The sequence below is a fragment of the Misgurnus anguillicaudatus genome, chromosome 22 (assembly GCF_027580225.2).
Source record: "Misgurnus anguillicaudatus chromosome 22, ASM2758022v2, whole genome shotgun sequence".
NCBI lineage: Eukaryota > Metazoa > Chordata > Actinopteri > Cypriniformes > Cobitidae > Misgurnus > Misgurnus anguillicaudatus.
This window is the reverse complement of record NC_073358.2, coordinates 25739846-25761531: the sequence shown is the minus strand read 5'-3', so window position 1 is coordinate 25761531 and position 21686 is coordinate 25739846. Positions and strand designations below refer to the sequence as shown.

At 40.0% G+C, this 21686-nt stretch overlaps 1 protein-coding gene across 1 annotated transcript in view; it reads right to left on the bottom strand.

Moving 5' to 3' along the window:
- Positions 1-1043: 1043 nt before the first annotated feature.
- Positions 1044-21686, bottom strand: part of prkg2 (protein kinase cGMP-dependent 2) — a 33377-nt gene continuing 12734 nt past the window's right edge. The window contains exons 8-19 of the mRNA XM_055199910.2: positions 21224-21318; positions 12678-12746; positions 12490-12588; positions 12195-12348; positions 11781-11917; positions 9006-9095; positions 7498-7639; positions 7252-7415; positions 6985-7107; positions 5162-5224; positions 1572-1638; positions 1044-1437 (exon numbers count right to left, since the gene is read on the bottom strand). Of these exons, the coding sequence (XP_055055885.1) occupies positions 1342-1437; positions 1572-1638; positions 5162-5224; positions 6985-7107; positions 7252-7415; positions 7498-7639; positions 9006-9095; positions 11781-11917; positions 12195-12348; positions 12490-12588; positions 12678-12746; positions 21224-21318 (1299 nt within the window). The 3' untranslated portion in view covers positions 1044-1341. The remainder of the gene's footprint in view (positions 1438-1571; positions 1639-5161; positions 5225-6984; positions 7108-7251; positions 7416-7497; positions 7640-9005; positions 9096-11780; positions 11918-12194; positions 12349-12489; positions 12589-12677; positions 12747-21223; positions 21319-21686) is intronic.

Here is a 21686-nt window from a genome sequence, read left to right as displayed (position 1 = left end):
CAGCGACACTCCTGCTATGCGAGCATGCGCTGTTCACGCATGCGGTGAGCATGCTCTAACTTGTTAACATTGGCGTTGAAAAAACATGCGCCGCTTGCAGTGTGAAACCGCCGTAAGTGCTCTTCCGCCAAAATCGGCACGTTTTATTTTGTGCCACCATACTTACCCATGTAACTACTCATGTAACAGTCTTTAAATAGGGAAAACATGGAAGTGTTTGGTGGCTTCTAAATTCATCCCTGTTTGGATCCTAAGGAATGAATGGGGCTAGACTAAATGCTAACACATTCATGACGCGCTGTACAAAGATTAAGTGCATGCATTAAAAAAGATAGGTATGCATCAACTTGTCCAAGTCTAGGCAAGAACAAAGCAAAAAATTATATTGAAAACTGTGGTTTTCCTTTAAAAACAAAAGTGCTTCACGATGCAATAGAAGAACCTTTTCTGTCTAAATGGTTCTTTAAAGTGCCTTTAACATCTGAAGAACCTTTCTGCTTCACAAAAGGTTCTTTAAGGTGAAAAAGGTTCTTCAGATTATAAAAATGTATTTAGAAATGGTTCTTTAAAGAAACTTTGACAGAATGGTTCTTTGAGGAACCAAAAAAAAAGTTATTCCATTGCATCGCTGTAAAGAACCTTTTAAGCACCTTTATTTCTAAAAGTGTATTTGGCTCAGGTGCAGATGTGAGGCCACCGTGAACCTCACAAGCTCCAGGAAAAGTCACTAAAAATACAACATTTCACACAACTCTGCTTGAACTGCACAAAGTGCATTGCAAGTCACTCTTTGAGGTTAACCTCTGAAACCTCATCATTGGCATTCACAGGTGGTTATTACCTTCTGGTGTTCAAATAGATTACATCAGCAACACAGCACATCTCACCATCCTGCCAGACCACAAAATATTCTCCACATCTTTAGGTAAATATTACCAATGGTTTCACACTGTCCTCTATGATGCCGCCTCTACATCATTCTCACAAACAGTCCTATTGCAGTCCAAACCTGCGGTAAAGTTTCGGACAAACACAGAGAAATGTAATGTATGACATGTTTATCGCAATGTACAGCTTTTCATCTAAACACTGTGACATAATGATGAAACAATTTCTTTCTTATATTTCTCCTCCTCTGCTATGACTCCCACTTCAGCACAACAGCAGATTTTAGTCAATGAGTCTTTTGTTTCAGCACATGAACTGATTGTGTTTGTTCGGGATCTGAGGTTCCTTGTAAGCGAGGCAGACACGTTGGAGAAGGGAAATGGCAGAGAGGATTTGTGTAGCAGCTCACACTGTTTGAAAACACACACAACATGAGGTGCATAGAGGGGTCACTCAGAAGTCCATGTCCCAACCAGACATTTCATCTGGAGGAATTTCATCATCGGGAGGATAATTGTCAAAGTAACTGTGGTCAGTTGGTCCCTTCACCTGGAGAATGAGAGTAGAAGTTGAGCTCTCAGATATTTGAGAATTGTTTTGATTTATGTCATATTTTAATCCAATTGTTTTTAATTACTTTATTAAATTATTTGTTCTTTTAAGCACTTGTGTCTCTGGCTTACCTCTCTTTTAAGAGGTGATATCAGATTTCTGGATTTCAGACCACCCCAACTAAATCCTGTAAACCATCTACAAAAAAAGTTAAAACAAACAAAAGTAAACATCCTCTGTCAAGTCTATGAAGGTAAATCTGTAGAAAAAGTTGAGAGCATGTACACTGCAAAAAATACTTACTTTCTTTCTTTTTTTAGTATTTTTGTCTTGATTTAAGTTCAAGTATCTTAAACTTGTATTAAAGGTCACGTTCTTTCTAAACTCATTTTTTAAACCCTAGTTAGTGTGTAATGTTGCTATAATAGCATAAATAATACCTGTAAAGTGATAAAGGTCAAAGTTCACTGCCAGGCGATATATTTTCTTTAACAGAATTCGCTTTTTAACTCATTCACCGCCAGCCTTTTTGAGAAAAGTTGCCCACCTGCATTTTTGTGATTTTAACAAAATTTTCACAAAATTCCTTGCAGGAAAAATCATTTTCTATAAATATATAAACATACAAATTATATCAAATGAAAGAACAGACCCTCTGCTTTCAAACAAACAATAAACAAACAAACAAACAAACAAAATGGGGAAAAAACGTTTCATTATATATTTACTTTTTCTACTTAATTTAACCACTGAAATATGGATATTTATCTTCAAAAATACAACATTTTGAGCAAAAAGCTTAAAAAATTGCGTTTTTGTAAAGGAATTTATGTTAGAGATCAGACTCCGAATGACTATCAAACATAAAGGCAGTTAAAAAAAAATCATTAACTCTTTTTAACTTCCGTTTTTGATAAATTCGATTTGGCGCCATCTGGTGGATAAAAGCGGTATTACACTTTCACTTTGAAATTCGTCTAAAAAGGCATATTTATTAGTTAAATATGAACTCATAAATGACGAGATAACTCGTCAATGGCGGTGAATGAGTTAAAGCCTACAGTGAACGGCCGGTTTGGACTACAGCCCTCTACTTCCTGCTTTAATGACGTCACTAGAACAGTTTTTTGACTAAACTCAGCCCACAGGAATACGTCAGTCACCAGCTAAGCTAACGGCAAGCTGAGCTGCTATCGCATCACAACACACTTAAAAAGCAACACAATCAGAACTCGATACGTATTTCTGAAGGAGGGACTTCATAGAACAAGGAAGACATCAGCCTGCTTTGAGGACAGTGAAAACAGCGCTATACAGATAAGTCAATTGTGTAAAAATACCACGTTTTTAACACGTGAAATATGAACACATGTTATATTGCGCACTGTAAACACAATCAAACCTTCAAAAACACAGAAAGAACGCGACCTTTAATTTCTAAACTGCATTTTCTTGATGAGCAAAATAACCTAAGAAAATAATTCTAGTTTTTAAACAAAAAATATCAAATTTAAGTGAATTTGTGCATTAAACAACCAAAAAATAAATCTGGCAGAAAGAAAGAAACTTTTGTCTTAAACACTTAATTCAAGAAAAAAATCTAGAAAAAATTGCTTAACCCATTGGCAATTGTGTTTGCTTTTTTAAGCACAAATTAACTTAAAGCTGCAGTCCGGCCTTTTTCCTCTTTGTCACAATCTCTGTTCGAGATCTGCAATTGCAGCTTTTCGCGGAATAATCAACTTTAAGTGGGTTGTACATCGGCACGAAACAATGCGCATGAACATAATGTATTGAGGAGAATCTGTCAATCACCTGTGGATACTGTCATCCTGGCTAACTTCATTATCTGACTTTTTTATCCAATTTAAAATACTAAACACTGCGTATTTGGATGATAAACTTTATATACACACGTGAGTAAGATCTTCAGTTATGTCTGGACAATGAGGAAAAGTAAAGAAGCTTTCATCTTAGTTAGATACTTTATCCCAGTGCGAAACTTTACAGATCAATGGAAGATCGACTGGAGGAAGATGATATTCCTGAAGTAAGTCATTTATTTTCATTTATATTTGCTGTCACATAATATTCTTATTACACATCACGCGGGTAATAAGTTATAAGTTACACGCGTCCGTATGTATTGTTTACAAACGAGGACGTGTTACTCACGTGGCGTGTATTTCTCTAACTTACATGTCGTGCAGTAGACACGGTACTACATTCGCTATTATGTTATCTTGATAGTAAGGATGCACTACAGGATATTTTAAGTGTGTGCTGTAATATGATTCCATACATTGCGCTGTTGTTTGCACTTGACGCGATGTCAGTCAGTTTATAAGCGTTTACAGAAACTCACGCATTAAAACATTAACGTTACTAAAAACAGAAGCGTACCAGTCAGTCGATGGGCATCTGAAAACAGCTTTTTATATAACTAAGCACTGCAGATGTTCACCAAGTGCTATGAGAAAAGGCTATAAATATCCACCTCCATCATCCTCACACGCAAACCTACTGGCCGGGTCTCCTTCATTATGTGTGCAGAAATGACGTAATGTCGCAAACACTTGCTCGAATTTCCAGCAGAAATCCACCAGTACCACTGGAATTGAAATCATTAATACAAGCTTATCGTTTTGAATCGAGCTAAGGCAAGCAGATAGTTTTGAACACTGGCAGGTTATGTATTTTCTCAAAAATGTTTTTTTTTGTGTGGATATTTTTAAACCCAAATAAGTGCCGGACTGCAGCTTTAAATTTCTTTTTTTTTTGTTGTTAAAAAACTAGCCTTATTTTGCACATCAAGAAGATGCATCTTGATTTAAGAATTTTTAGATATTTGTACTAAAAACAAGGCAAAGTAAGAAAGTCATTTTTCCAGAGTAAATTTGAGGACTTGCTAAATCAATATATTTCTACTCGTACGCTAAAATTTCCACTCATAGCCTCAAAGTGAAAATCATAAATTGAGTGTTAAGATTTTGCACTCGCGGACAGTAATCATGAACTTGTGTTTTGCATTTGACTTTGCAGTAAAATAGTTACCAATGTGTAAGCTGGCATTCACAAAAATACATGGGCAGAATTATGTAGCATACAAGTAACAGAATATGTATAAAAATATGTATAAAACCCAATGCTGGGTTGTTTTAACCCAACCAACTGCTGGGTTATTATACCCCATGGTTGCATAACATCAACCCAACATTGGGTTTTGTTTAACCCAGCATGTGTTCTGTCCAATATTTACCCATTATGGGTAAAAAAAAAAACAGCCATTTTTAGAGTGTTAAAATGTTAGAGTTTCTCAGAATGAAACCACCTAGTCAGCCTCAATATAAGACCAGACATAGTCTACTGGAAAAGCTAAAATATAAGTTTGAAAGACCTCCTAGAAATAATTTCAAGCTGTAAACATCTTTGTTGTTTAGAGTATGTACAGAAAGAGAGATGTTTATAAAAATTAGAAACAGACTTTGGTTTGGCTACAATTAAAGAGAAATCAAACCGACAAGACAATAACGTGTAAGTCAACAGCATGGACCAGCTGCGGTCGGTCTCTCAAATTTGTTCAGCTGTAAGCATTTTAAAGTCCGTCTAAACAGAATGCAGGTGCAGAGCCTCCATAGAAACTCTACCATCTATAAAACTACGCTAAAAAGTTATTGTTTAACCAACATTACTTGTGTTTGTCAGACTGTTGTACACTTACCTGTGTTTTTTAATATCTCTTATTCCGTTCTTCATATTGCCCACTCGCTCCGAAGGGTTTTGCCTTTATTATATAAAATCAACAGAAAAATATTTATTCATTTTACAATATATTACACTGCAAAAAAATGACTTTCCTACTTAGTAGTTTTGTCCTGTCTTCAGCAAAAATATCCAAAAATTCTTAAATTAAGATGTATTTTCTTGATGAGCAAAATGACCTAAGAAAATAAGTCTAGTTTTTAGACAAAAAATATAAACTTTTAGATGAGTTAGTGCTTAAAACAAGCAAAATAAATGGAATAAGAAAATCTCTCCTGAAATATGTTTACTTTTTTTCATAAACACAGATTTTTTTCTTATTCCATTGGCAGAATTGTTTGTTTGTTTTAAGAACAAATTTGCTTACATTTTATATTTTTGTCTAAAAATAAGACTTATTTTCCTAGGTCATTTTGCTCATCAAGAAAATACTTAATTTAAGATTTTTTTGATATTTTGTGAAAACAAGACAAAAATACTAAGTATGAAAGTAATGTTTTGCAGTGTACAAATATGTGACCCTGCTTGTGAAATCCAGCCTAAAACCTCAAAATCAAATGAGATTAGGAGCATCAGAAAATTGACTCATTGATTTCACTTTCATTTCCAACCTTGACATGGACTCGCAGAATTATGTAGGATGATTTTGTGAAGATAACAGTACATCACAAAAAAATAACTTAAAGGGATATTCCATTTTCTTAAAAGAAAAATCCAGATAATTTACTCACCACCATGTCATCCAAAATGTTGATGTCTTTCTTTGTTCAGTCGAGAAGTAATTATGTTTTTTGAGGAAAACATTGCAGGATTTTTCTCATTTTAATGGACTTTAATAGATACCAACAATTAACACTTAACTCAACACGTAACAGTTTTTTTCAACGGAGTTTCAAAGGACTATAAACGATCCCAAACGAGGCATAAGGGTCTTATCTAGCAAAACGATTGTCATTTTTGACAATAAAAATAACAAATATACACTTTTAAAGCACAACTTCTCGTCCAGATCCGGTCGTGATGCATCAGCGTGACCCCACGCAATACGTCATGACGTCAAGAGGTCACAGAAGACGAACGCGAAACTCCGCCCCAGTGTTTACAAGTGTTGAGGATGAGGACCATTCCTACGTTGTTGTATGTCAACTGATACTAATTAATGTCTTTGTGTCAGTTTATTGTTTACAATGGTCCGCAAATGTGCGTTTTATATATGTAGCATGTGACCTCCCTACGTCACTACGCATTTACGTTAGGTCGCGCTCGACCGGATCTAGACGAGAAGTTGTGCTTTAAAAGTGTATATTTGTTATTTTTCTTGTCAAAAATGACAATCGTTTTGCTAGATAAGACCCTTATGCCTCGTTTGGGATCGTTTATATTCCTTTGAAACTCCGTTGAAAAAAACTGTTACGTGTTGAGTTAAGTGTTAATTGTTGGTGTCTATTAAAGTCCATTAAAATGAGAAAAATCCTGCAATGTTTTCCTCAAAAAACATAATTTCTTCTCAACTGAACAAAGAAAGACATCAACGTTTTGGATGACATGGTGGTGAGTAAATTATCTGGATTTTTCTTTTAAGAAAATGGAATATTCCTTTAAGCTGAGTTTTCACGGGCAGGGTCAATACTATCGAAATTAAATTACTAGTTTTTAAAATTTTAGTATTGTCCCTTGAAAAGATACACTAAAATATTTGCTGAAATGTGAGGGGTGTACTCACTTTTGTGACATACTGTATGTAAATAATACAAAATACAGGGTGATAATGGGTAACCATACCTGCACAGCTTTCGTATAAGATCACCTGGCCTTTTGGTAATCTTTTTAGGAAAATCCATCTTCTCTATTCCTTTAAGTATGAATGTGTATATAATCATCTGATCTGAGCCAGTGAAAGGGGGGCTTGGGAAACAATAAGAACAAACACATATTCAAAATCCACTAGAGTAACTTTTTGAACTGATGACCATATGCATCTACGCAAATGTATTATGAAATTCCTCAAGAAGTTTATTTCACCACACAGAGAACAAAATTGATCCAAACCTTCCGGTGAGAAGTTCAAATATCAAGATTCCAAGAGACCAGAAGTCCACACTGAGGCCATGACCTCTATTGAGAATGATCTCAGGAGCAACATACTCTGGAGTCCCACAGAAAGTCCAAGTCTTCTGGCCACACTTCAGCTTCTTTGCAAAGCCAAAATCCACCTGAAAAAAATATTCTTTAGATTCATATTGCTGCATTGCAATGATACAGCCAAATATGCACCAAATATGTGAGTTTGTTTACCAGTTTGACGTATCCTTCCGCATCCAGCATCAGATTCTCTGGTTTTAGGTCTCTGTATATGATTCCATTGTTATGAAGATAGTCAAAGGCCTCTGTTACGCAGCCCACACAGAACTTGGCAGTGTACTCATCAAAACTTCCCCTGGATTTAAAATATTTATGTACTGAGAGTGAGAAAAGCATGGTTCACAACACCCACACACTAGCATTCCATGCTGGAAACCAGTGTCCAAAATAAAACATATGTTGGTAATCAGCACAGCTGGTCTTAGTTCTTACTGGGGCAGTACCATTTCAAAAAGTAAAGGTACACAATGGTACTTTATGGCGCTTTTTCATTGCATAGTACCCGACGAGTCAGGTTGTCTTAGCTCACCTTATACTTTGGCTTGGTTCCATTGAGTTTACTACTACTTCAGAGTGGGAGGGATTATAGGCGTGTCGTAAATTTGCGCCGCCTACTGCTGTGACATCATACAAAAAGTGGGAGCGAGCACACATCGTTGGAATGCAGTGTTTCCCATACATTAATTTATTTGTCAGCCCGTCACAAAATCAAGATTGACCACCACAAATAGATGTTTGCACATCGCATTTATCACTATACCTCTGTCTAACATGACAGTTTCTGTACAAAGACCCGTGCTGTCAGTTGACGCGCTCCGCTAAATGCCATGCAAACAACATGCGCGTTAGGGATGTGCCGCCACAAACTGCAAGGAAAACACTGGTATGGTGTTCCTGATTCTCTGCATGTGGATGTTTTTCACCGCTAAAAGGGAGTTTGGGAACTTACAACAAAGCACAGATGACAACAGTTTTGCTCGAGACAGCGCAAGCTAGCATGAAGGTAAAGCTAATATTGTGTTTAGCAATGCAGCTGGTAGTGACGATTCTCTCAGTGATCTACAGTGTTTTCAAATCACGTTTTAGTATCAGCTCAGCGTGCTTTGAACCCCAAATGAGGTGGTACTAAAAAGGGTACTGGGTATTACATACTGTGCTATACCCAGTGGAAAAAACCCCAAAAGTAACCTAAACTGACCCAACCCGTGAGGTACTATGCAATGGAAAAGCGCTATGAGAGGTACATACTGGTAAAATGGTGCATATTAGGAACATTTTAAAAGGTACCATCTTACCCTACTGAAAAATCCAGCTAAGACCAGCATAAGCTGGTAGCTGGTTTTAGCTGGTTTAAGGTGGTTTATGCTGGTCCTCCCAGCCTGACAAAGCTGGTCATGCTGGTGGGCCAGCTGGTCTTCCAGCCACACCAGCTAAGTCCAGCTAGACCAGCTTAAAACTTGACCAAAACACAGCTAGACCAGCTTGCTACACCAGCAAAACCAGCTAAAACCAAGCTGGAGACCAGCTAAAACCTTATGCTGGTCTTAGCTGGATTTTCCAGTAGGGTAGTGTCAACTTTTGTACCTTTTTTGAGTATAGAGATGTTTTTAAGCATCAAAACCAGTGTAAAATCAGCTGAAATTATTCTATGGAAAGCCAACCTGTCTCTGAGAAGGCTCCAGATCTCTCCACCAAGGCAAGCCTCCAACAGCATGTACACATACTTGTTGTCTTTGAAAGTGCAATACATTCTGGAAGCAAAATCACAGCCCACCCAATGATGAAAACGTGCAAGTACAACACCCTTACAATATTTATACAGTACTTAAAGGGAAACTTCACCCATTTGCATTAAGCTTTGTACCGTTAGAACCCCAGTCATGTTTTTGAATGGTCGTGCATCATTCCCTCAGTTTCCCCTGAGAGGGGAGAAATACTGATTTCAGTGAGGCACTTCCTTCTTTCAATGATGTAAAAATCGTCATTTTGCGTCATTGAAAGAAGGAAATCCTGTATCTCTATTGAGTGTGAAAGACTACAGACACTCATTCCTCATTTTTCCAAGGTAGGGGCTATGGGTGGGACCCACTCACGCTTCAGACCAATTACAGATCAGTGGGTGGGACTTACGAAAATATACGAACACAGACGGGAAAAAACGATCAGCCGCCATCTTTATGCTAAGCTAAGCTAAACAGAAGTTGTGGAGCGAGTCAGACTTCATGTTACAATAACAGTGGAAGTTAATCAATATAATATAGAAGAGGGTGATTTCGCAAGCGCGATGCTCTAATCCGCTGTTCATTGCACCTTTATGAGCCACAATACAGCAAAGCGCTCAGGCAGATGGAGGAACAGAAGCCCGAGGAGAAGCCGGAGCCTGGGCGTCGGCTGGGTAGAGGAGCCGGGTGAAGACACCGCAACCATCGGCCTCTGCTGCGTAGAGAAGCTTGCCTGTTCTCTCGCTGTGTGGCTTCTTTATAACATTTCTGCATCAGATAAGGACATGGACGTTCGTTTGGTGAAGGTTTCGAGGCAACTTTGAGCGCGTTTGGACATGTTTATTTCAAATACGCGTTTGCTTCGGCTTCGACGAGCAAACGCGCTGCGGAGTATATGAGCTTGGACAGACTCGCGCTGTGTGCTTTCGGTTTAAGATTTCTGGATCAGATAAGGATATGAACGTTTGTTTTGTTAATGTTTCTGGGCGCGTGCTTATTTCAAAGACGTGTTTCGGTTTAAGAGCACAAGCTCCAAGAGCTGAGGCAGCGCGTCTGTGGAGATATTGTGCAGGGGACACGTTTGTGTGGAGGATGTAGGGGTAAACGGACGTCTAACTAAAGTGAGTGTTTCAATTTTCTTTGTTATACTAAGATGGCATTTATATACACAATAGCATATCTGAGCGGTGTTTTATATGTCTATATTGTGAGAGCAGTGAGGCTGATATTACACAGATGTAATTACAGTAAACAAGAGACAAAAAGAAAATTGGTAAAACTAAATAAACATTTAAAATGCATACCCTTTTTTAACTACTTGAAAAGGCATTTGTACTGCGGATCTGAAACCGCACGTTACTGTTTGAATAAGACTTTGCTACACACCAGGTCAGAGTGTTATTGTGTGTACCACAATGTAACATCACGTTTAAAAGTAAGTCATGATTGGTGTCTGTCAGACACAGTGGTGATGGCTATTTTCTTTGTTTTACTAACATGGCATTTATGTACACAATATCATATCTGAGCCGTGTTCCGATTAATGGGAGTGGCTTGCAGTGCTGTGCATTGTGGTGCATAATGGGAGTTGTAGTTTTTCATACAAATGTGCTCTAAAGTCACATTTTGTCTTTTCTCGGTCAAATAGGCACACAATTCTACATTTATGTTACATTTTGACTACAAATATGACTCACTTTCCATAAAGATTAATGTTCCTATCGGTGAAATGGCCCTTTAATAGTAACATCATATACTCTTTTAAAAATGTTGGGTTGTTTTAACCCATAGTTCAGTCTAGGGCTATCACAATGATTAAATAATCGTCTCATCGCGATTGTTTGACCTCATCGCGATGATTTCAGATCACCGCAATGATTGCACATCTCTATAAAAACACAAGGGGGAGCTGAAGTGCCTGTATAAAAGAGACACTTTTAAATATGTATATTAATATTCACTGCCAGGTAAACCTTGCAAAATATTTAATTTAAATAATCACAACATTATGTGAAAATTATTTCATGAACAAAGAAAAAAAAATGTTTAAGAAATAAATGTCAATACAATAAGGCAATTAATCACCATAATCATCACAATTTATTAAACAATTAACCGTCAGCCAAATTTCATAATTGTCACAGCCCTAGTTGGGTCAAATATGGACAAATTGGGTTAATTTCAACTCAAATGCTGTGTTATTCAAACCTAAATCCTGGGTTGTTTTAACACATAGTTGGGTAACAACAACACCGCATACAGTAAGGTTATTTATAACGCAACAGTTGGGTTTGTCCATGTCTGACCCAACTATGGGTTGAAACAACAAGCATTGTTCTTCATACACCTCCTCCCCAGTGTTCAAACCAAATCTGCACCCAAATGGTGGGTTATTTCAATCCATTGTTGGGTAAAACAAGGACAATCCCAATTGTTGGGTTAAAGTTAACCTAAGTTGTTTCAACCCAAATATCTGGGTTGTTTTATACCATGGTTGGGTCAAATATGGACATTTTATGGACAAGTAATTTAAATCAAATGTTGTGTTTGTCCATATTTTACTCAATCATGGCCTGAAACAACCCAGGCCCCATTTTTTTTTCGAGCGTATGCACTTTCTGTTGATAAATGAGAACACTGAATGAATAGATGTATAATATAAACAATGTTAGCTGAGGTTTTAGTTTGACATTGTAAAGTGCTTTTCATACATACTTAACAATGAATGGAGAGTTCGTCTCAAGCAAAATCTTCCTCTCGGAGTAAATGTGTTCTTCCTGTCTGTTATCTACGATGTGCCGCTTCTTGATGCATTTCAGAGCGAATGTCACATTCTCATTCCTCACTTTTACCTAGAGGAAATCTGGCATCATTATTGCTGATATTATTCAAGTTAAGATTTTTTTTACTATTTGTTACATGATAAAGGGGAAATGTGTTATATGTTACACTGTTGGAAAAATTGGTCAACAGGGCCGTACACTTTAAAAAGGTCCATTAGGTACAGATATGTATACATTTGGTATCGATATACCTTTTAAGGCACTAATATTAACTCTTTAGGTCCAGACAGTGACAGCTGTGGTACATATTTTGACCATTTATTCTGACAGTGCTTGAGATTCTTACCAATTCAACCCTGCCAAAGCCCCCCACTCCCAGCGTGGCAATAAGCTCCAGGCTGCCGAAAGGTATAGCAGATGCAAAGCTGGTTTCTGTCTCCTTCAGCTCTATCATATCATGTGACACTGGTGGGGTGGATGGGGTGCTGCTTCCTGACCTCCTAAAAGAATTAGCGAGGATTAACAATGATCACTGTTTGATTTGGCAAAAAACAAATGACCCAAAAAAAATTGGGTCATTCTGTTGAGGTCAAAATGTAGGTATATTATAATTACACAAGAAGTAAACAGCCAGCACTTACTTGGCATTTCTTTTCTTATCATCACGTGACAAATTGTCAACATAACTTTGAAGGTACTTCTTCAGCTCATCAAACGTCCCAACAGTCTGACTGAACGTTCTGGTAAAGAAACGATTATTATTGACAGTGAGTTAAAACATCACACGTACATTAGTAATGAATGTGATGATATCACGAATGAAGCTTACTCTCGATCAATAACAAGGCATTCCACGACGTCTTCGTCTGCTATTATATTTGCAGATCTGACATCATCACTGTGACAAACAGGAATGAATTAAGTGTATTAAATGTTTTGGGAAGGAATTCAATGTGTGTAACTAATACTAATAGTTAACATTAAAGATGGAAAATTCCACTTTGCTAATTTTCCAGGTCCCCTAGAGTCAAACTTGATTTTCACCATTTTGAAATCCATTCAGCCGATCTCCGTGTCTGGCGCTACAACTTTTAGATAGCTTAGCATAATCCATTGAATCTGATTAGACCATTTAGCATTGCGCTCAAACATAACCAAAGAGTTTAGATTTGTTTCCTATTTAAAACTTAACTCTCATGTAGTTACATTGTGTACTAATACTGATGGTATAGTTCCTAGCCATATCTGCCTAGAAAATCGCAACTTTTAATTTTCTGTCCGTCTAAGTACACGATGTACAGTGGGGCAAAGGAGTGTTTGGTCGACCGCCAATTGTGCAGGTTCTCCCACTTGAAAAGATGAGAGAGGCCTGTGGTTTTCATCATGGGTGCACTTCAACTATGAGAGACAGAATGAGGGAAAAAATCCAGAAAATCACATTGTCTGATTTTTTAAGAATTTATTTGCAATTTATGGTGGAAAATAAGTATTTGGTCAATAACAAAAAAGCAAGATTTCTTTCTCTCACAGACCTGTAACTTCTTCTTTAAGAGGATCCTCTGTCCTCCACTTGTTACCTGTATTAATGGCACCTGTTTGAACTTGTTAGCAGTATAAAAGACACCTGTCCACAACCTAAAACAGTCAGAATGCAAACTCAACTATGGCCAAGACCAAAGAGCTGTCAAAGGACACCAGAAACAAAATTGTAGACCTGCACCAGGCTGGGAAGACTGAATCTGCAATAGGTAAGCAGCTTGGTGTGAAGAAATCAACTGTGAGAGCAATTATTAGAAAATGAAAGACATACAAGAACACTGATAATGTCCCTCGATCTGGGGCTCCACGCAAGATCTCATCCCGTAGGGTAAAAATTATCACCAGAATGGTGAGCAAAAATCCCAGAACCACACGGGGGGACCTAGTGAATAACCTGCAGAGAGCTGGGACCAAAGTAACAAAGGCTACCATCAGTAACACACTATGCAGCCAGGGACTCAATTCCTGCAGTGCCAGATGTGTCCACCTGCTTAAGCCAGTACATGTCCGGACCCGTCTGAAGTTTGCTAGAGAGCATTTGGATGATCCAGAAGAAGAGTGGGAGAATGCCATATGGTCAGATGAAACCAAAACATAACTTTTAGGTAGAAACTCAACTTCTTGTGTTTGGAGGAGAAAGATGCTGAGTTGCATCCAAAGAACTCCATACCTACTGTGAAGCATGGGGGTGGAAACCTCATGCTTTGGGTCTGTTTTTCTGCAAAGGGACCAGGACGACTGATCCGAGTTAAGGAAAGAATGAATGGGTCCATGTATCGTGAGATTTTGACTCAAAACCTCCTTTCGTCAGCAAGGGCATTGAAGATGAAACGTGGCTGGATCTTTCAGTATGGCAGTGATCCCAAACATACCGCCCGGGCAAAGAAGGAGTGGTTTCGTAAGAATAATTTCAAGGTCCAGGGGCCTCATTTATCAACATTGCGTAGAAAATGTTCTATATTTGTACCTACGAATGAAATTTAGAATGTGCCTAAGTACAAAAAAATCGGGATTTATCAAACGTGCGTACGTGGTTCGTACGCACATCAGTAAGTAATCCTTGATGATAAATCCCACTTGTTCTTAAGCACCGTGCACGTTCATGTTCATTTGCATTTCGAAACGCCTCCAATGAACCATATATGGTGACAACACCTCCCGTTATAAGTCACATGGCTGTGCTTTTTCCCTCATCGCAATAATGGCAAAGAGAGCGTAAAAGAGGAACTTTACAGACACAGAAGTTGAATTACTGGTGGATGAGGTTAAATCCTAATAACACATCTTGTTCGGTTCACTTAGTGCGGGAGGAATGACTAACAAAAGAAAACAAATCTGCATGGGAACATGTTACCATGTGTTTAATTCGGTTGGGTATGAGAACACTTTTAGAAATAAAAAAGGTCGTTTGACATTAAATTATCAGCCAAAAAAAAAAAAAAAAACGCGTCACAGCACACCGACGTGAAACGAGTGCAACTGGAGGAGGACAGACAACTTTCCACCTTGGACAGCAGCATATATAACCAGCATCATCGGCGCAATCTTTGAAAACGCGCTACCGGCGGAATGGATTATTTGCCAAGTCTTCCAATAACACAAGATAAGCCATTGCACTGTGTCAAACATTTGTCGGAGACTTCATTAATACAAATCACATGTAGAGCTTTCACAGATACATATACATATCACAAATAAATCATTATACTTATTTGCTGTTACAATACTGACATTAATCATTTTTAACACCTGCTTGTGGATAATAAATAGACACTTCTTTACTCACTGGAACAGGGTCCTGTGTAGTATCCCTATTCTACCACTAGATGCTCTGCGTACGCATACTCCGAGGTGTGCGTATATTTACACACATTTCTAAGTATAAGTGCAATTTGATAAATTCCACACTTTGCGTAAAACTGTTCCTACGCACACTTTACGCACACTTCTGTTCGTACGCACGCTTGATAAATGAGGCCCCTGGAGTGGCCTAGCCAGTCTCCAGATCTCAACCCCATAGAAAATCTTTGGAGGGAGTTGAAAATCTGAGTTGCCCAGCGACAGCCCTAAAACATCACTGCTCTAGAGGAGATCTGCATGGAGGAATGGGCCAAACTACCAGCAACAATATGTAAAAACCTTGTGGAGACTTACAGAAAACGTTTGATCTCTGTCATTGCCAACAAAGGGTATATAACAAAGTATTGACATAAACTTTTGTTATTGACCAAATACTTATTTTTCACCATGATTTGCAAGTGGATTCTTGGGGAGTCGGACAATGTGATTTTCTGGATTTTTTTTCTCATTTTGTCTCTCATAGTGTAAGGAATGCTCAGGAATACTGGGATCCATTTTGCGGTGTTTATTTAAAACAAACCAATCAAGCAAACAAATCAAAACGTGAGGCAGAAGAGTAGTCAGGTATACAGGCAGGCAGATCAAAACACAGATAGACAGTCCAATCCAGGCAAACTAGGCAAAGGGGCAAATCCAAAAGGCAGATAAACAGATAGGCAGACAAATGGTCACAACGATAGGCAGTCAGAAATCACAATCAGAATAACGCTCGGTACGCAGGTAAACTGGCAATACTTCGCGCTAGCCTTAAGCTAGCTTGAAACTTAAATAGGGACAAACAGGAAACAGTCAGAGAAGCAGAGAGCGGCGCCACGTCAGTACTCCGGCGAGGGCTCCCTCTGGCGGCGTGGCTGTATGGACGTTACAGAATCCCCCCCTCTAGGAGCGCCTCCTGGCGCTCTACGGGGCCTTCCTCTAGGGCGTGGTGCAGGACGGTCAGGTCTGGCTCGGTGGAACTCCTCGATGAGGTTGGGATCCAGAATGTCGTCCGAGGCTACCCAGGACCTTTCCTCAGGGCCATAGCCCTCCCAATCGACCAGATACTGGAGACGACCCCCGCGCCGCCTCGAGTCTAACAACTCCCTCACGGCGTATGCCGGTTCCCCGGCAACGTCGAGAGGGGGAGGTGGCTCAGGAGGTTCGGCGTTGGGGTCGTACTCAGCATGGTAAGGTTTTAGCAGAGAAACATGAAAAGAGGGAGAAATACGATAATTAACAGGCAGCTCTAACTGATATGTAACATCATTGATTTGTCTTATTATTCGGAAAGGTCCTACGTACCTCGGACTTAGTTTCTTAGACGGGAGCTGGAGTTTCAAATCCCGGGTGGAGAGCCAGACCCTCTGACCAGGCTGGTACGGGGGATGAGGACGTCTGTGACGGTTGGCATGGAATTCTTGGTTGCGGATCGCCCTCTGGAGTCTAACATGAGCGCTTTCCCAAACTTCTCCACTCCTCCTCATCCAGTCGTCAACGGCTGGAACATCCGAAGGCTCTCCTGACCAAGGGAACATGGGGGGTTGATAGCCGAGTACGCACTGGAAGGGGGTGAGATTGGTGGAGGAGTGTCTCAATGAATTCTGTGCATACTCGGCCCAGGGAAGGAATTCTGACCAGCGGTGTTGTTCTCGGGTACAATAGGACCTCAGGTAGCGTCCAATCTCTTGATTTAACCTTTCAACTTGGCCATTAGACTGGGGATGATAACCAGATGTTAAGCTTACATTTATGTCCAGATTATTGCAAAATGCTTTCCAAACCTGTGAGGTGAACTGGGTCCCACGGTCAGAGACGATGTCTTCGGGTATTCCATAGTTCCTGAACACATGGTGAAACATAGCTTCGGCGGTTTCCATGGCAGTGGGTAAGCCTTTGAGGGGTATAAGGCGGCAGGATTTAGAAAATCTATCAATAATGACTAAGATGGCTGTATAATTATTAGAACGTGGCAGATCAGTGATGAAGTCAATGCTGAGATGGGACCAGGGGCGTTGAGGTATGGGTAATGGTTTCAGAAGACCGGAGGGTAAATCTTTGGGAGTTTTGGATTGAGCACACACTCTACAGGATTTCACAAATTGGGCTACATCATGTTTCAGGGTGGGCCACCAGAAGGATGTCTGAACTAAAGCTGTGGTGCGGGTAATACCTGGGTGTCCTGAGCTGAGTGAGGTGTGTACCCATTGCATAATTCGGGGCCGCAGTGTTTGGGGAACGTAAGTTCTCTCAGGTGGGCATTCAGGCGGAACAGGGTCATTCAATTGTTCGTGGGTGATTTCCTGCATGATATCCCACGCTATAGGAGCAATGATAAGAGAAGGTGGTATGATAGGGACAGGTGAACGGTCAACAGGAGTGGGTTCGTGGTATCTGGACAGAGCATCAGCTTTACCATTCTTGTGTCCGGGTCTGTAGGTGATTGAAAAATTGAAACGGGTGAAGAAAAGTGACCATCTTGCCTGACGTGCATTCAATCTCTGAGCTCCCTTCACGTACTCGAGGTTTTTATGATCCGTCAGAATGACAATATGATGCTTCGCACCCTCAAGCCAATGCCTCCATTCCTCCAGGGCTGCCTTTATCGAAAGAAGTTACTTGTTGCCTATATCGTAGTTTTTCTCTGCCTGGGTGAGTTTTCTGGAATAGTAAGCACATGGGTATACCTTATTTTCTGGACCGTGACGTTGTGACAGAACAGCTCCTACTCCAGTATCTGATGCGTCGACCTCTACGATGAACTGTTTTTCAGGGTCAGGATGTTTCAGGATCGGGGCGGTGGTGAAACAGGTTTTAAGTCTCTGAAAAGCTTGCTCAGCTTGTGAGTTCCACAGGAGTTTTTTGGGTTTACCTTTCAGTAGAGATGTCAGGGGAGCTGCTACAGTACTGTAGTTGCGGATGAATCGTCGGTAAAAGTTTGCAAATCCTAGGAAACGCTGCAAATCCTTAACAGTGCGGGGTGGAGGCCATTCGTTGACTGCCTTGACTTTGGTGGTGTCCATCTCAACACCCTGGGAACTAATATTATAGCCCAGGAAGTTAGTTTTCATGACATGAAACTCACATTTTTCTGCTTTGACGTATAACTTGTTCTGGAGGAGACGAGACAGGACTTCTTTAACATGGCAGACATGGTCCTCCATATTATTGGAATAAATCAAGATATCGTCAATGTAAGCAATAACATACTGGTTCAGGAGGTCCCGGAACACTTCATTGATGAATGACTGGAAGACGGCGGGAGAGTTAGATAGACCATACGGCATCACGAGGTATTCATAGTGCCCTCTAGTGGTGTGGAATGCAGTCTTCCATTCATCACCTTCACGGATACGAACCAGATTGTAGGCACTACGTAAGTCCAGCTTGGTATAGATTTTTGCTTCCCTCAGTTGTTCTAGGGCAGAAGGTACAAGAGGTAAAGGGTAGGGAAATTTAACAGTGATATTGTTCAAACCTCTATAGTCGATGCAAGGTCTTAGGCCACCATCCTTCTTCTCTACGAAAAAGAAGCCCGCAGCAGCAGGAGATGTGGAGATCCGAATAAAGCCATTTTGTAGTGCTTCAGTGATGTAATCCTCCATGGCTCGGGTTTCAGGTTGAGACAGGGGATAAACTTTACATTTGGGAGGCATAGCATTAGGTAGAAGTTCAATAGCACAATCCCAAGGTCTATGTGGTGGTAATTCGGTTGCCTTGACTTTGCTAAACACTTCTGCATATTCAGAGTAGACATCAGGAATCATAACATTCTTACCAGTAGGGCTTTCAACATTGGTAGACAGACAGGGTTTGTGCTTCATATGGTTAATGCAGGTTTTCATACAACGAGATGACCATTGTAGAATCTCTCCTGTTCTCCAGTTTATCTTTGGATCGTGTGCGACTAGCCAGGGGTGTCCCAATATGATGTCATAGCGGGGTGAAGAGATCACATACAATGTAATCGTTTCAAGATGAAGAAGACCAACTTGAAGAGTGAGGGGAACAGTCTGGTGAGTAATACCTTTGCCGATGGGTACATTGTTGACGGCAGAAATGCTTAATGGAGGTTGGCATGGGATGACAGGGATGAGAAATTTATTGACAACATCTTCATTAATGAAGTTTAGTGCAGAGCCTGAGTCAATTAATGCTGTGAATGACATGGTTATATTATCGTGGATGATTGTTACTGGTTGAGAACACATATCATAACAAGAAGGGAGGTTAAAGAACTGGTTTACCGTGTTGGTGTTGCGTGGTTTCTTGGATGGGCAGTTATCGATGCGATGTCCAGGTTTCCCACAATAGAAACATAAATTGTGCTCATGACGTCGTTGTCGTTCTGCTATGGTCAAAGGAGCGAACCCCATCTGCATTGGTTCTACAATGTTGTCATTATTTACAGCGGTATGGAACACTTTACTGGTGGCATATACAGGCCTAGTGGAAGTTTTCAGTTTCGTTCTGGCAGGCACATTTCTCATCAGGTTATCAATGTGTACAGACAAGGTCACAAATTCAGAGAATGAGAGGTTCTCACCTTTACATGCCAGTTCTGCTTGAAGATCAATGTCAAGACTGTTCTGAAAAATATCCTTTAGCGATTTATCATTCCAACCGCTTTGTGCTGCAAGCGTGCGAAATTCAATGGCATACTCTGCGACAGGACGATGGTTCTGGGACATATTAATGATCTGCGATGAAGCACTTCTTCCCCCCGCTGGGTATTCAAACACTTCTTTAATTTGCTGTACAAAATAGGAGTAAGATGTGCGGATCCGAGGATCGGTGTCCCAAACAGCGGAGGCCCACTCGACCGCTTTGCCAGTCAACAAAGAGAAAACTTTAGAACACATCGCATTATCAGATAATTTATCACTCACATGATCTTGAAAATAAATATCCAGCTGACGAAGGAAGCCTCTCACGTGTTCCGCTGTACCATCAAACTTATCAGGTTCAGAAACGCTCATTCGTTTCACAGAGGTGGATGGCAATGCTTGGATATAGCCTGTGAGGTGTTCGTTGACGGCTTGAAGCCGTGTAAGCTGTTCCTGGTAGCCCTGCAGGAGCGTGCTTTGCTGTTTGTAAGCAGCCATTAGATTGGTTACTTCCGCTGGATCGATGGTAGGCGAAGTATTCTGTAAGGAATGCTCAGGAATACTGGGATCCATTTTGCGGTGTTTATTTAAAACAAACCAATCAAGCAAACAAATCAAAACGTGAGGCAGAAGAGTAGTCAGGTATACAGGCAGGCAGATCAAAACACAGATAGACAGTCCGATCCAGGCAAACTAGGCAAAGGGGCAAATCCAAAAGGCAGATAAACAGATAGGCAGACAAATGGTCACAACGATAGGCAGTCAGAAATCACAATCAGAATAACGCTCGGTACGCAGGTAAACTGGCAATACTTCGCGCTAGCCTTAAGCTAGCTTGAAACTTAAATAGGGACAAACAGGAAACAGTCAGAGAAGCAGAGAGCGGCGCCACGTCAGTACTCCGGCGAGGGCTCCCTCTGGCGGCGTGGCTGTATGGACGTTACACATAGTTGACGTGTACCTTTGACAAAAATTACAGGCCTCTCTCATCTTTTTAAGTGTGAGAACTTGAACAATTGGTAGCTGACTAAATACTTTTTTGCCCCACTGTAACTACAAAAGAGTCAAGTTTTAAATAGGAAAAATATAACAGTTTGGTTATTTTTAGCATGATGCTAATGGTCTAATCAGATTCAATGGATTCGGCTAAGCTATGCTAAAAGTGGTAGCGCCAGACCCGGAGATCAGCTGAATGGATTCCAAAAAGGTAAAAATGTAGGGGAGCTGGAAAATTAGCATATTTTCAAAAAAGTGAAGTGTCCCTTTAAAAGTTGACCATTGATTATCTCTTGTATTGCCATGATACTTAAACATCCAATGACAAAAGGCTATCGATAGTAGGATTCAAGCTAGAGAATGGGAATTAATGCTGGGGATTGAAGAAAGTCTGTACCTGATGAGGGCTTTCTCGCCAAAATAATCCCCTTTCCCCAAGGTGTTGATGATCTGAGGCTCTTCATGATCCTGTGTGCTTTGTGTCACTTTAATCTGGGCAACATAGGATTGCATTTTAAAACGCATAGACCCCAATGCTTTAAAGGGATAGTTCACACAAAATTCTTATTTACTGACCCTAATGTTGTTTTAAACCTGTATGAGTATGTTTACTCAAACAGAAAAATACAACAGAAGATATTTTGATGGATGGTGGTGGGCACACTGTTGACGGTACCCACTGACTTCCATAGTAGGAATAACAAATGCTATGGAAGTCAGTGGGTACCATCAACTGTGTGCTTACCATCATTTATCAAAATATTTTCTGTTGTAGGGTGTACAGAATTTTCATTTTTGGGTGAACTATCCCCTTAAGGAGTCTATTAAATTTACAATTGTATAAAATAATATATGCATCA